Genomic DNA, 16,390 nt, shown 5'->3' on the forward strand with positions numbered 1-16,390 from the left:
CATGGTTCTAAACATGAGTTGACAGTAGGGTCAGACGGTTCAAAGCCTTGTTCTCAGACCCAAACAAACCACACAGGACAGGCCTCATACCCACAGACCACAACAAACAGAGTGACCCAAAAAAAAAATACATCCTTCGTTAACATAGTGTGACATTTCTTTCAGAGATTGTGAAAACCGATTGGGTTGCAGGACAGGCAAATAGAACATGTTGGTCCGTCATCACCCGTTTGGGACGGTGTAACATGGAACGCACTCGTCACTTTTTACCCACATTCATGACATCTCTACACTCACTGGCCCTACCCTGCTTGTGTTGTACATAATTATTGCATAAAATGAAGGTAAATGTTTTGTGACCATCATTAAAAAATAAATATACATGGGAAATGTTTCTCATCTTGCATGCTGAGAGACATGAAATGGGTCTGCACATATACTGTGTAGAATTAATTCAATTCAATTCAATTCAGCTTAATTTATATAGCATTTATATAACAACTGAAATAGTCTCTATAATCACTGTACAGAGGGCAAGGAAGCACTCCCTTTTAACAAGAAGAAACCTTGAGCAGAAACCTCAGCCCATCTGCTTGGGGCTGGCCGGGTAGAGAGATAGAGATAGAAAAGGGGGGGGGGGTAGAAGGGAAGGAAGGAGAGAAGGAGAAGAGAGAAGCAGGAGCTAGCAGATGGATTCATCACGTATCAGAGGATAAAAGGTTTTAGAAGCAGGAGCTAGCGGATGGATTCATACACGTATCAGAGGATAAAAGATATTAGAAGCAGGAGCAATGTCATCACAGCCATCAGATCATCAGAAGGTCCTACAGTATGGGAGCGAAAAGAGACGAGACAGAGACGGTGACACACACATACACACACACACACACACACACACACACACACAAACGAATACAAAAATATTTTTTATTTTGTTATTATACTTTTATACATATATTTTGCAGCAGCAGCAGCAGCAGAGAGTTGTTTAATGGATTGCATGTATTATATGATCTGTAATGTCACAAACTTCCACAACTGCTTTTGTCTAAGCATGAAACTAAGTAAATAAGGCATGTCTCTCTTTCTCACACACACAAACACACACACACACACAAGAGTGTGCATACACACACACACACACACACACACACACATGAGTGTGCATACACACACACAATATATGTGAAGATCACACACATACAACACAATACCTGTGAGAGTGTGTGCAAGTGTCTGACGTTCTGAGACAATACAGATATGAGGGACACTTCCTGTTCTTGTTCTGGTGGTCGGAAATGGAAAATCTGAAGAAAGAAAAAAACAAAGAGTTGACTCTTGGGCCTCTTGTGTAAGCACACACCCAAAAACCTGCTTACTCCTAGCAAACACATAGTAGATCTGGTGGTCTATGTACTGTGAGACAAGACAGTCGTACATCTAGAAAAGTGTGATGCTGCATGATATGAGGATACCAAAACTCCTTTCTGCTTCTTTAAGATACAGCTATTATGGTATGAGTAACACATCTAAAACATTTGCAATTTATCAAAGAGGAGTGTACACCAATACCAGATGTCACAATTAATGAAAGGGTCACTTGAAGTTTCAACTGGAATTATCGTTGCTATCACAACCAATAGAGAAATCAACACACTAGCATAGATACATTATATCATGAGCAAAACTGTGTGCTGTATATTCATTTAACATTTACTTTTTCTTTTGTTTATGTATTTCATTTTTACCTTTTTAGAGTCTCCACTCACTCCCATTAATTTCTTTCCCCATTCAGACCCATTAAAACACAGAGAATAAAATAACATAAAGGGCTGATGCAATTTATCATCAGTCTGAGCCAGGATGTGATGTTTCCTTTGATTTAGGATGTGCTGAAAATATATACATATATACTGTATACTTATTTCAATTTCAATTCCAATTTTATTTATATGGCGTAATTTACATGGCGCTTTGCAGAGCCCAGGGCCTGAACCCCCTGGTGCAAGCACTCAGGTCACTGGGGCAAGCAAAAACTCTGTTAACAGGAAGATACTTTGACCACAACCTCAGTTCACAAGGGGTGGGGGCATCTGCTTGGAGAGGGGGCATATGTAAATGTACATGTATGTGTACCAATGTACACGATACATACATACTTAAGGTGGTACATACGTGGTACATACATGCTTACGATGGTTTATACATGATGCATACATACCTAGATGGTACATACGTGATACATACAAAATTGATAGTGGATAAGATGGGGAGAGAGCATTCAAGTATTGTAGAACAATTATTTACATTACGGGTAAATAGGATAGCACAGGGTATGAAGATGTATCATGAGTGAGGTGGAATAAATGCATGACAGTGCGGTGTGTTGGGGATGGGTAGAGGCAGGCAAAGGGCTTCTGCAAGTAGATCATAGAGTAGGTGGAGAGACTACAGCAGCATCCCACAGCGGAGACAGTCTAGCTAGGAGGGGAAGAAAAGACACAAAGTGAGTAGACAGAGCTCGGCAGCCTGTCTTAATGGTTATGGTGATGAGGAACATTGTTTTCACAGCCATTGGCATTTGCAGGCAAAGGTCACGCTATAAGAGAGACAAAATTTGGTTATTAAATATAAATTTGATAAAAAAGTATTAAAAAGTATTTTAGTATTACAAGGATAGCAAGGGTAGCAGGATACAACAACAGCGCACAACGGCCTGGCAACAGCCGCAACATTTGCGCATGCTGTACCCGGGATCATAGAGGCCCTCCTACACAGCACAACATGTGCTACCTATTGCCCAATTTCATTAATGTTAGGAATTGTATATACATTTCGTTTTGATGAGTTATGTTGGTTGACATGGTGCATGGGAATTTCAGTTATACAAGGATAGCAAGTGTGGCAGGATACAACAACAGCACACAGTTGCCTGGCAACAGCTGTAACATGTGCTGCATGCTGTACCCTTCCTCTAACTAGTAACTAAAGCTGTCAAGTAAATGTAGTGGAGGAGAAAGTGCCATATTTCCATCTGAAATGAAAAGTAGCAGAAAGGAGCCTAAAATGGAAATACTCTTACAGATACACTTACAGATACAGATTAATAACTTGCCATAGCTTGTCAGATACACCTACAGATACAGACTAATACAGTGCCTTGCATGGCTATACTGCCAAAAGACACCAGTTAGTGTGTTGGCAAGCTTCTATCAGTGTCAACTGGGCTGTTGGTGGTATTCGCAAGGTTTTTGCATGCCTTTTAGGTAGTTAACTTACTAGCTTTGGAACAGAACTCCGTATTGCTGCTTTAAATACAAATATGTAATGTAAAATAAGTGATTACATAAGTATTCACCCCCTTTAAAGTGACTGACTTAATTCAACAGAGGTCCAGCCAATTGGTGCTAGCAGTCTCGCAATTAGTGAAATGGGGATCAGTGTGCAGTGAATGTGTCTCAAGTGATTGTAGTATAACGACACCTGTGTCTGGAAGGTCCATTCACTGGTTAATCAGTATTCCTGGCAACCGTTACACCATGAAGACAAAAGAACACTCCAAGCAACTCAGAGAAAAGGTTATTGAAGTGTATAAATCAGGGAAAGGATAAAAAAAAAAATGTCCAAGGCACTAAACATCCCCTGGAGTTCTGTTAAATCCATCATCAAGAAATGGAAGGAATATGGCACATGTGTAAATGTAAACTAGAGCTCGCCAAAAGGCATGTGGGATACTCCATGGTCAAGTGGAAGAAAGTTCTGTGGTCTGATGAGACCAAAGTGGAGCTTTTTGGCCATCAGACAAGATGCTATGTATGGTGGACACCAAACACTGCACATCACCACAAACGCACCATCCCCACTGTGAAGCATGGTGGTGGCAGCATCATGCTGTGGGGATGCTTCTCGGCAGCCGGCCCTGGAAAGGGAAGCATACAGTGAAAGCTACACAGAAATGGTTTAAAGACAATAAGGTGAATGTTCTGGAGTGGCCGAGTCAAAGTCCAGACCTAAATCCAATAGAGAATTTGTGGTTGGACTTGAAAAGGGCTGTTCACGCCCGATCCCCGCACAACCTGACAGAGCTTGAGCAGTTTTGCAAAGAAGAATGGAGTAAAATTGCAGTGTCCAGATGTGCAAGCCTGATTGAGACTTATCCACACAGATTCAGTGCTGTGATTGCAGCCAAATGTGCATCTACTAAATACTGACTTGAAGGGGGTGAATACTTATGCAATCACTTATTTTACATTACATATTTTTATTTAATTGACATTACTATGTAGAAATTGGTTTCACTTTGACATTAAAGAGGGTTTTTTGTCATTTTTTTTTTCTCCAAAAAATCAACTTATATTGACAATGATTGATTTATAAAAGCAAAAAAGGGTATAACATCCAAGGGGGTGAATACTTATGCAAGGCACTGTAACTTGCCATAGCTTGTCAGTTTCATTTTTCTATTTCTTTCCATGACCTAGAAGTGCTTTGAAGATTTACCGCTGATGTGTCATTCAACAACTTCCAAATCCAGCCACCTGTAACTCTTTAGATATATTATCAGTTCAAAGACCCATTGTGCTTATGACATTAGTGTGCAAAGGGGGAAAGAACAAAGTGCTCTAACCGTTGCAGATAAGAGGGATTGTTTTATTTTCTATCATTCAGGGCCTTAATCTGTGAATAGACAGAAATGGATGCAAAGTGATTGCATCAACAATCAAGAACAGTGAAAGTGTTTCAGTGGAAAACCTGTAGTGAATGCCTGCAGATGTTTTTTTTTCCATTAGGCCCTGTTGTCAGTTGGTTTTCCCCTTTGAGTACCCCCTTGCAATGAACAAATGTAGTTCGCCTGCAAAACAAGTAATCGGTACAACGCAAAGATTTAGATTTGAGATTTGAGATTTAGATCAATCGCCCCATTGCAATTCATGGAAATGTTATTGCCATGCCTCTGGGGAAATTCCTGATCAGCCCATCATGTTCTTTTTTATTATTGTGAGCCCTTAACAAATTAATTCTGTCAGCTATTTGAACATGAGTGCTGACAAAAAAGCAGCATCTTGATGTTTCACATGTCGAGGTGTAATCACCTATCTTTAGCCTGTTCAGCGTGTGAGGCTGAACCCACACGCCAGGCAGGTCTCTCCTCACGAAGGCAAGCACAGAAGCAGGGTAGCGACCACATTTCCTGTTTGTAACTGAAAAAGACATGTACACAGGGTAAAAATAGCAGACAGGTTAACACAAACAGCCCAGCTAGGAAACTGCAGTGATACAACCATGTCCTGATCGAGGACGCATAATGGATCCACATGTCCACTGCCACTAGCATCTAAAATGTCGGGTGAGAAACATTGTTATGGCTTCTAAAGAAACCAATATTACTCCATTTTTAAATGCCAACCATTCAAGGATTTAAAAAACCTACCAATTTTAAACTAGCTTATTGGTATTAACAGATTAACAACATTCTGTTAACCTGCTAAGAAAATGTATTTAATGTCATATCACATGATGTGCAGACATTCAATATTTGACATTGACAAAATATAAAATGTATGGACATTTTCTTAGCAGTTTAACTGCTCGAAAGCTGTCCGTAAAGAATGCGAAACAACACAGAGAAACCAACACGTCTCAGACATTGTTAACCAAAATTTTCATTGAACATGTTCCAATTAACCAGCTGATAAATAATTTAAACAGCAACATGTTTCAGAGTTAGGATATTTCTCATTAGAATACATTGGATTTTGCCTCTGTTAGCACTGTATACTACCTTTAGATGCTTTGAGAGACAGTCTGAATCATTACTTCATAGTAGAATGGATAGTATGGTGTTGGTGGCATACAAATTATATTTTCATCAAACTGTGTCATGCTGTATCATTAAACTGTATCATATCATTTTGGCAAATACATATTTCAGAAATATACAGTATATTTCCAGGATTTCACAATTTCTGCATTTTCAATAGTCTGCGTATAAAAAATGAAATTCATATTGTGTTTTTTTCCCTAGATTGTAAAGTGGCCTATATAGGTCTGTTTCTGACCGGGCTGGCGTTGATTATTTCTGTCAGTTTCAATATTCTGTTGTATTCAATGAGACGCAGAGACCAAAAAGTAAGAGGTATGTAGCAATCTCGCAGGAACAACCAAGACCAAATCTGATTTTTTTAAGTCACAACCAGTGCGCATTCATTAGTACATGTATGTCCTCATTGATTTAGTCTCTTAAGTGTTCCATTTCCTACCTTTTAAACTTTATACTGACTGATCATACTTTATACAATAGGCTCTTGAATTACTTGACATGTAATTTGACAATAAGTTTATGTGAAGTAATTAATTGCATATCATTTTCCATGCTAGTACTTTATTTATGCTTTGTAGACGACAAGAGAAACAAAAATCCTTAACAGAAATATTTTTTGACCAGATGCTGAGGAGTACCTGTACAACTATTCTGAGCGGAGCGAGGAGAGGTATGGGCTGATTCTACCACATACATTTTCCTTTGGTGACAGCGCTATGTAAATTAATGCATGTATTCGACTCTTGTTGTACTACACTGATTGTGCACTTGACTGCTCTTGTGGTGATATAAGATTTTACTATGGTTTTAGGTTTGAGGAGGAAGTGCAACAGCAGGACAATCCAATCTATGGAAATATATGCACAAACGGAGGGGGTGAGTTGTGTGTGATGATCCATATAGAAAATATGAAAAAGGGTTAAGGTCTAATCTTAAGTATTGCCTTTGTTGTTGAATTCCTTCCATGCTGAACCTTTCAAAGGTATATAAAAAATATAAATGTGATTTCAATTCATACAGTAAACACAGATCTCCCTGATAAATAGACGTATTAGTTAGGCCTAATTAGTTAATCTTAAATAGTCTTATTAATAGTTAACTTTTAATAATCTTAAAAAACCCATCCATAAATGTATAATTGACTCATGACACTCATGATGGTAGACACAGTGAATGCAACTGACCCTTTTTCCTTTGATCAAAATTGTAATATTTGTCTGTCTTCAAAGTATTTCTTTGACTTTCTTTTCATTTTCATTCTGTTCCTCGCACTGATCCTTTCATTGTTTGCGCTCCAGAACCCGAGGCGGAAAACGATGTGTGCTATGAGCAAATGGCAGGTCCTAAACGAAAACAAAAGGTAAATAAATAATGAACAACTTTGATGTATCAATGTTCATGTGAACGACTGAACTGTGCTGACCGGGATACTTTAAATATTGTAAAAATCTCATTTGAAAATGCTTACACATCCCTTTCCATGCATTAATATTAATGGTTTAACGGTAATAATCTATAGCGTGTGTATTATACTGTTTACTAGTTGACAAAAAATGGATGCTGAGAGAGGTGTTGACATGAATGCGAGAAGTAATTAGTTATTAGAAAAATTATTATATATTATTCAACCTGCCTGTAATCCTATAGGGCTTTATAACCCGTTAAGAAAAACCATGAATGTAAATGTGATATCGGTCACGTGTCTCTTTACTCATGCAAGTATTCACTTCACATAGCCAATATGAATAGCAACAATTGTGAGAAACATTTTTATATGCAGAGCTCTGCTCTGAAAGAAAACTTTTTTGGGCCAAGGGTTTTCTCAGATAAGGAGAGAAAGAATGTCGCTAGACGTAGTCAAAGCCATGGGTTGCTGCTTGTCCACTCTTATTTTTGATTTCCAAAATGGTGTTAATTTGAAAGACTTGCCTCTCATCTATGATTTGCTTATTATATCATTTTGGAATAAGGCCGTAACTACTAACTACCTCTTCAAATATCCCATTATTAATGTGGTCAAACAAGTCTATGCTCCCCGTGCCTCTCCGATCTGCTTCAGCCTATTCCCTCTGAATTCACAGTCCTAGATGTCACGTGGATGTCTTAATGTCTGATCTGGTCTGATTGTTATGTTTCTGTAAGTCTAAACAAATATTATTGTGGTAATATTACATTCATGCCTTCTTTTTTTTTGCCATGTTTTCAAAAGTGCCTTTGCATTTGTATCACAGGCCACATTAAAAAGTAGTATAACTCATTGACAGGGTTGTGCAGCGATGGTGGTTGTAGCGATGGTGGTTGTAGCAATGTTTTTGCGAGGCAAACCTTATTTCAGCTGCCTCATCAAAGAAAAATGTATTCCTCTTACTGTCCACATACACCCACCATCAGGCCAACAAAGTGGCACAGACAAGACCATGTTCTTTCACATAACAACTAAAGAGTTAGCAAGATCTCTAGCAAAAGTTAATTACACACGCTTCAAAACATTTTTCGTTTTTTTAAATCACTGACAAGATATAATGTCACCCGTTGAATCCGTAAGTGACTAATCTGTTGCCGTGAAATTGGTCTTTAGCAGGCAGATGTCTCCTACGCCTCCCTTGACCTGAGCATTGCCAAAAAGCACAAAAAGAAGCGCAAGTTCCAGACGAACCAGAACCAGGCCCACCAGAACCAGACCCACCAGGCCCACATGACGCCACAGGGCTCTCTGGAAGTGGCGGACCCCGAGGAGGAGGCCACCCTGCCCTCCAGGAGCAGCAGCCTCATGGTGTCCCGTCACAGCATCTACCTCAACAGCCAGCAGATTGCACAGGAGGCCCAGGAGCTGGAGAGGGAGAAGCAGCAGGAGCTGGGGAATGCAGAGGGCAAGACGGAGGACTGGTGAGAGCCAGAGAGAGAGAAACTAATCCCACTCTTTACATTGTACTTAATTAAGTAAAGAATAAATAATTGTGTGCTTGTGAATGCACAACTCATGTGTTTGAGTATTTCTAAGTGTAATTGGCCCTGATTAATTACTCTAAATGACCCTAAACCTAAACCTGACTCAGACCCGTAGTTTTAGGGAGAGGGACCTGAAGTCGGGTCAAAACATCAAACACAGCTTGTACGATGACTCAGACCCTAAATGAGTCCTGTTTGGGGGTCTGAGAAAATGGTCTGTTTCATCATGAAAGAAGAGTAATCACGTGAAATGATGAATGTGTAAAATTCTAAACTGTACTCATGTTTGAAGTCTTTAAGGACATCTTGAGGATTAGAGTACTATTGGCAGTGTTATTGAGGATTAGAGTACTATTGGCAGTGTTATTGGGGATTAGAGTATTGGCAGTGTTATTGGGGATTAGAGTATTGGCAGTGTTATTGGGGATATGAGTATTATTGGCAGTGTTATTGAGGATTAGAGTACTATTGGCAGTGTTATTGCTCATTCTTAATGTGTGATGTATTAGTTAGTATTTATGTGCAGTAGCTCCTTGGAAGTGTAAAATAAATCTCTCTCTCTCTCTCATATCTGACCTGGTCAACAATCTCTCTCTCTCTCTCCCACTCTTTCTCTCTCTCTCTCTCTCTCTCTCTCTCTCTCTCTCTCTTTCTCTCTCTCAAATATCTGACCTGGTCAAAAAGTAAAGGATCATGTTCTATTCCTAAAATACCTTACCTAAAATCCACTTTAAAAGTCCTGCGTTTCAGATGCAATCTACTGACAAAAAATGGAGACAAGATGCTTCAAACATTGAAAATAAATAAATAAATAAAGCAAATTCTGGGAGAAAATACACTCACATAAGAGGTAGGCTCAAGAGACGTCCTTGGCAAACATCTAAGGACTGAGATCTGCATGGTGTGAAAAGAACCAAGAACCATCAAAAGAACCAAGAGTGGAAAGAAAACTGTAAAGTTATGTAAGCTGTTGTCGATTGCAAAAACAATGACAACAGTTGCAAGGGACACTTGTAGCAAAATATGTACAGACTCTTCCGCATACCATAGATGGAGAGCTGACAGTTGAAAAGGCCTTTTGAAGACGGTAGACAAAGGGCATCTGCGTTCTCTGCAAAGATCCAATTGCTCCATTTCAAAGTCTTCAAAGAAGAGATTTTTTTAAATAGGTGCAAGGATAAAATTACTGTTCATGTGAAAGATCAATTAAAAACTCCACCTCTGTTCAAACGTAAACAAACCTCTGGTTATCATGAACCCACTCTCTCACCACAGACATTAAAGCTTTTAGATTCCAGCTATCTAGTAGTGTGAAAACGGGACATACTGCATAGGGGTGTGTTATATGACCGCTGCATGATGTTTGAAAAAGAAACTAGGAAATAAAAACAGTATTGAAAAATGTATAAAAAGGCAGAATAATATATATTTATCCATATGTGTAATTTAACCCTGTAATGTTTTGGTTGAAGTGTCTATTGGACCTTTTGACAAAATATTAAAAAAGTAGTCATTTACATTTTTGACATTTTTTTGTATTACATTTGATAAATCAGGCCTTTATGGCAATTTTTTTATTTAAAAATAAAATGTTTTTATTTAAAACATATATCAAGATCTGTGTCATCAAAGAGTCATGAATTGCATCACTAATTGCAATACAAAAACGATGGAGTGAATATTTCATGGTGGTTAGTTCTTTTTTTTTTCAAACAGGAACCTTTTTACCGTTTTTTTTTTTATTTCACCTTGATGAAGTTTTGCTTATCATGACCCTCCCCAGTGGTCAACTGAGGCGACATCTTTGCATCACCTCAGGAAGGGGTCTTGAGTCCATTTACCAAAAGTTGCTAAGATATGATCTTTCTGTCACATGTCAACTGCAGTACAAAGACGATGGAGGGATTTACACCGGCTGTATCATATTTGAGTCATATATTTTCAACAAGATTTTACTATGAAAAAAAAGGATGAAATATTAAGTAATAATAAGTTGCTTCAATACAGTATTTTTTATATTGAAATATTAATAACAATATAAATACATGAAGGCAGCCATTTTGGATATGGGACTGAAAGGCCCACTTCTATCTGCAGTGCACCTACACTGCATGGATTATTATTGATCATGATGACATGGATGTCTCAAAAACTCATGTAGCAAATATGATACAAAAGGTGTTTTAGGGTTAAGTAAAACAAACATGGCATATGTTGGGTAAACAGAAGAGGCTACATTTACTCTAATATTGGTAAAAGTGATATGGCAAATAATAGTGATATGGCAAACAATATAACATACAGCCTCTAGCCCCAGGAACTGAAAAATACTCAGACCTTATAAGACGTAATGGTTAAGCCATAATTCATCGTTCTGTGAAGACACAGTGAACAGTAGTTTTGAAGTTTTATGTAGTTGCTTGCCTTTCCCACATTGTGACTCCCATATATTTCAGACCCTACCAATCTTTTGAATCAATAAACCAAAGTTATTTATTGCACTTCACAAAATATTGCCTAGTGAAACGCGAGATTTTTGCATTGAACGTTATTCACTAGGTGGCACTACACCACAAATGAATTGTAATGAGCTACGGTCATGCGTCTCCTAGAGGCCAACTTACTATTAAAATGGAGTTGTCGCTTGTAGAGCTAATGCCCAAAATGTGCAGTGAGCTTGCCCCACTTCAGGGGGTGCTAGCACAAAGGCACTCGCCCACCTAGGAAGACAAACCTTACATTCCGTATGAGTTATGTGGGGCTACAATCATGCCAAGTTTAATGTGGATAATGTCAAATCTCTTAAGAGCACACATACAAAATCATCAATCATGAAAAAAGAACAGTCATACTTAATATTTAATATTTCATTAAATAAGTGACATTACTGCTGGAGGTAGAGTATGATGTCATGGAAATAAAAACATAAAATATAACATAAAAATATATAAAAAGGCAGAATAATATATATTTATCTATATTTATATATTTATCTAATTTAACCCTGCATGTTTTTGGTTGAAGTTTTTATTGTTGCAGATAGAGCACGATGCTCAGTGAAGTCTAGGTAAGACTTCAGGTAAGACTCTCTTACCTGCCTTCCCTGGGGTTATGGCTCCCCCTAGAGGTCAGATCCCTGCTGCTCAGGTTTTTTTTTTCACATACTGACATACCACTTACACACCAAAAATTACACTCCACTATAATAACTACTTGCAACTAGCTTAAAACCTACACAATGTTCAGAGACTATTAACTTCAGGGGTTATAGATACAGAACAGCCCATTTGTTATCTCAAAACTTTTGAAATGTCACATTATGACAGTGACTTTTCCAATCTGTGGAACATTTATGCAAATAATTAACAGTTTAAGGATTACTTTTCAGTTGAACAATAGAAGGTAGATGTTGTTGTGTTCATTTCCAAAAGGTCATGCCTGTGATCACATAACCAGTACAGTCCCTGACTGTATCAGTTCACTGCTTCTGACACTTCTTGCTCCCGCTCATTCTGAGATGTTGTGGGGGTGAGATAGAGAAATATGAAACGCTGACCTTAATCAAGTATGTATGTGTGTTAATCATACGCCTTTATGAGATGAAACATTACATGTCTGTCTTTGATTCCTAAGTGCTGACGTTTCTAACTCTGTGCGTGTGCTTAAATGAAGTACTGTGCCATCAGGGAAAATGACATCTCATTTTAAGCCATTTTTATATTTAACTTAAACTAGTTTAAATATTTAACTTAAACTAGTTAAATATAAGGTATAATAATAATAAGCTATGTTTATATGAAACTAGGCTTGTTGGACAGAACTAAATAGATCTCAATGTATGTAAGCATAAGCCTTTTTTTGGCCATTGTGTTTGGCTGTGGCAGATAACTGGTTGGTTTGGTCCTATAACCTCTTTAACGTCAACCTCCAATCAAATACTGATCCCACACAGACCTCTTACCAACACTATCCAGGCCTGCATTCACCACATTAACTAATTTCTTACTCATCTCCGATGGTCCATCTTTATGTAATGCTTCTGCCCCAAACACTGTCAGTCTTGTTCCTAAGTGTTCTGAGTGGAATGAGGTCAACGTGTGTTCATGGTGTCATGTGAACTGCTGATGAGGGGCTCTCACTCTTGTGATTGGTTAAAAGGGGATGGTTGCCATGCCGGCTGGTAAAGCAACAGAAAAATACATTCTCACCATCACAGTCATACTGTTTAAAGATGCAGTCCACGATGGTAATCCAATGCAAATTCAGCTAATTGCTCCTTGTGGTCCTCTAGCTGTCCATTCAGTATGTGCACTGAAAAAGACTCCGGTATTCATACTTAGTTCTGGCTTGGACTGAGCCATACACTGTTCTCTCTAAACAACATGTTGCTTCAGGAGCACGGAAGGGAGGGGTGTAATTTGATTGCCTGTTGAGTTGAAATGTCAACAGTGTTTCGGCAGAATCACAGACACTGCCTTTAAGTAACGCTATGGGTTTGTAGGGCACAAGAAACACCAGTCCATAGGCCATGCCCTGTACAAACGTTGCCAGTACTGTGCATGATCCACCATGTTAGGTGAAAATTCACACTCAAGATTCAAGGTTTATAAAGGTTGAAGTTAGCGTTTCTCTGACGCCAAAGCATTATGTCAGCAGAGATGACCACATGGTGGGTTTCCCACGTCTGAGGTCATTTTGCTATCAGCCCTCGCTTACACACACACAGAAGGTACACTTTTAAAGGTTATGCGTTTTAGCTTTCAGTCCCTCATTCTCCCACAGAAAATTCATTATTTGTATTCACCCATCTTAAATTAAAACGCAAACTGTAACTTGTTTTTTGTTGTTGTTTCATACAGTGTCTTTGTTGTTTCAGTAATCATTTAAAGGGAAAGTCTCCAGTTCAGAATCTTTTTAATAAAAAAGTTAATCATTACATACATATATGCAGTGCTTGCAAATGTAGTTATTTTTATTTTGAATATCCAATTTGCAGTTCCTCTACTTGATTAAGGTACTCAAATATCTGATGACACCTTTTAATACTGTACCAGCAAAAGAGGTCTGTTTGTTTAACTCAAGATGAGGACTTGGAGTCGGCTGCAGACCCACTGATACTTTCAGGGCTTGGCTTAGACATGATGCCATTGGGCATGTCAACAGGTTTAGGTACAGGAACAGGTGCAATGACATCTGACGAAGCCTTCACGAAATTAGGGACTGAAGGGCTGGACTCTGTTAATAATGCAGAGACTGACAGCGCTGGTGGTGGTGCTGTTGATGGTAGCTCTATAGGTGAGAAGATCTTCATTTCCTCAGAAATGCTGAGTGCGGACCCCTGTATGGGTAACTCGGTCACTGATGGTATAGCAATGGGTGTACTTGATGCTTTAACAGCTGTGGGCACTGATACCTTAGCTTCAGAACTAGGGGATTCTGTCATAAGAGGGACTAAGTCTAATGGAGCTGACAGTTCTGGTGCCAGAATTGGTGGCATGACAAAGACTGGTGCACCATTCCCAGCAGCTGCATTTAAAGACAGTCCATTCATCACGGGCATGTCTGCAGCCTGTGAAGCTGAGGCCGAAAGATCTGGAACTGCTCCTGTGGCTTCGGAGACAAACACAGGTGGGGCATCTGCGGTGGTGAAGGCTGCTGCCACGTCCGGTGGGACGACCGCAACGGGTACATCTACGGCTGCCGGGCCTGGCACTGCTGGCACCGCTGTCAGCGCCACTCCGGCACCGGCGGCTTGAGCCTCCTCCTTGGCCATTTCAGCAGACTTGCTCTCCAGCTCCTCCATACGCCGCTGCACCATTCCAGGCATCAGCTCCACGTAAGTGCCCATCAGGCGGTGGTTGGTGCGGATGAGTTTACCCGCACAGCCGTCCACACAGCGCTCCTACCGGAGGTATTACAGATAGGAGTCACATGGAAGGCAAATAAAATGGACTCACAAGCACTTGCAAGTGAAAGGATTGCAGGAGTATTCTATTTAACTATATGACGTAGAGATCATGCGGGATTCCATTATTATCAACATGTCATGTAAACACATCACAGCCAGACCTTAACATCATGCAATTTCAATGAATGGCCCCAATTCACCTCTCCATCAATGAATGAACAGCGGTTGATCAGGAGTTTACGTTTATCTAAGATCCTGTGGTGGAAAATACACCGCCACTAAAGATCCGTTGAGGAGATTAATTTAACCTTACCTATAACAAGGCTCAAGAAAGAAAGTTAAATAAGGGGATCGTAAGACTGACCGAGGGATGCCTTTGCATGTTCTAATAATTCAAAGATAATCCCTGATCGCGTTACCTCGTCCATAGTGAGAGATCTGTAATTGAAGTTGGTTGTGCATCGTTGAAAGCAGATCTCTGTCATCCGATTGTAAACCATCAGAAAATCCTTCAACTGAAAAGAATGGATTCGTTAAAAACAGCAGCACACAATTTATTAAACTAACATTCTTACGTTTACTCTACCATATATATTAGGTTAACGTTAACTTACATTTCGTAGTTGCTGAATATGCTCCATTGTAAAACAACTGCAGTCCCAGAAGAAATATGTCTCTCGTTTAAATGCAATGTGGTACCTAAGGCATTAAATCATTGTTAATATAGTTTTGTAATACAATAAGACCGGTAATTCTCCCCAGACGAGTAGCTCATGACTTTCACAAGTGCGTCGCCATGTTCTTCTTCGCCACGCCTACTCGGTTTCTTCTCCGGGTTTACAAAAGGCGCAACATTCGGTGAAATAATAAATAGTGCCGCTTACTGTGGTGGAGTACACATTACGCTTACTGTAAAATCTGATGTGCCCTTTGAAAAACTGAAAAAGGGCCCCAATCTTCTCCCCTGTACAGAATCTGTCACATTCGAAGGGGAAAAATAGGGAGTGTTTATACTTGATGCGATGCATTAACATCGTTTAACTATACATAATTGTTTTATTATTAGATATGTATCACTGCCTTAACTTCAAATCAATTTCTTGACCATGTACCCGTCAGAGATACAAGATGGAGTATACTTCACTTCTTCAAGTCTATGTGTTTAGTAATAGTATGCCAGCTGACACACATTTCAAGGTCCTCTTTACTGTATTTTTAGTATAGTAAGTATAGTTAGCTGGTGAAAAGTGAAATCAGTCAGACAGGGTCCAAGGCCTGTCAGACTCTGATATCTTTGTATATTTCACCTAACTAAAAATATTGATGCAAAAGTGCCATATATGGTTATATATCACATTTAATGTCAGTGAAGTTCTTAGAAGGGGTGCCAGCTAGCAGGCTGGAGCTGATCTCCCTCGGGATTAATAACGTATCCATCTATCTACTCCCAGTATACAGGATGGCTTTGCCATGAAGCATAGGTGCAGGACCCCTAGCACTGCCCCACGTCTCGCACCTCTGCCCTGCAAACGAGCACATGCTATGTCCTGCAATCCCCTCTCTTCTCCTCGGAAGGTCTGCATAATTTGTCTTCTTGTGTAGTGCCGCGCTGAAGGTTACTGTTGCACCTTTGATTTGTAGTTCCTTTTTTAACTTCCTCTACAGTGACGGTCTCTTGCACTTGTATCTGGTAAAATGGAAACTTGGTGCTC

General features: G+C 39.4%; 2 protein-coding genes across 2 annotated transcripts; one reads left to right on the plus strand and one right to left on the minus strand.

The window, feature by feature from the left end:
- Positions 1 to 5,114: 5,114 nt before the first annotated feature.
- LOC122132185 (T-cell receptor-associated transmembrane adapter 1) lies at positions 5,115 to 8,791 on the plus strand. Its single transcript, XM_042707002.1, has 6 exons — positions 5,115 to 5,347; positions 6,026 to 6,136; positions 6,446 to 6,491; positions 6,633 to 6,697; positions 7,120 to 7,181; positions 8,400 to 8,791. The coding sequence occupies exons 1-6, from the start codon at positions 5,341 to 5,343 to the stop codon at positions 8,709 to 8,711; spliced, it is 603 nt and encodes a 200-aa protein (XP_042562936.1). The 5' UTR covers positions 5,115 to 5,340; the 3' UTR covers positions 8,712 to 8,791.
- Positions 8,792 to 13,667: 4,876 nt separating this feature from the next.
- On the minus strand, positions 13,668 to 15,520 carry timm10b (translocase of inner mitochondrial membrane 10 homolog B (yeast)). Its single transcript, XM_042707001.1, has 3 exons — positions 15,293 to 15,520; positions 15,098 to 15,193; positions 13,668 to 14,672 (listed from the first exon to the last, which is right to left on the minus strand). Exons 1-3 carry the CDS (start codon positions 15,317 to 15,319, stop codon positions 13,848 to 13,850), a joined length of 948 nt encoding a protein of 315 aa, XP_042562935.1. The 5' UTR covers positions 15,320 to 15,520; the 3' UTR covers positions 13,668 to 13,847.
- Positions 15,521 to 16,390: the final 870 nt, after the last annotated feature.

Source organism: Clupea harengus, unplaced genomic scaffold (genome assembly GCF_900700415.2).
Source record: "Clupea harengus unplaced genomic scaffold, Ch_v2.0.2, whole genome shotgun sequence".
Taxonomy (NCBI): domain Eukaryota; kingdom Metazoa; phylum Chordata; class Actinopteri; order Clupeiformes; family Clupeidae; genus Clupea; species Clupea harengus.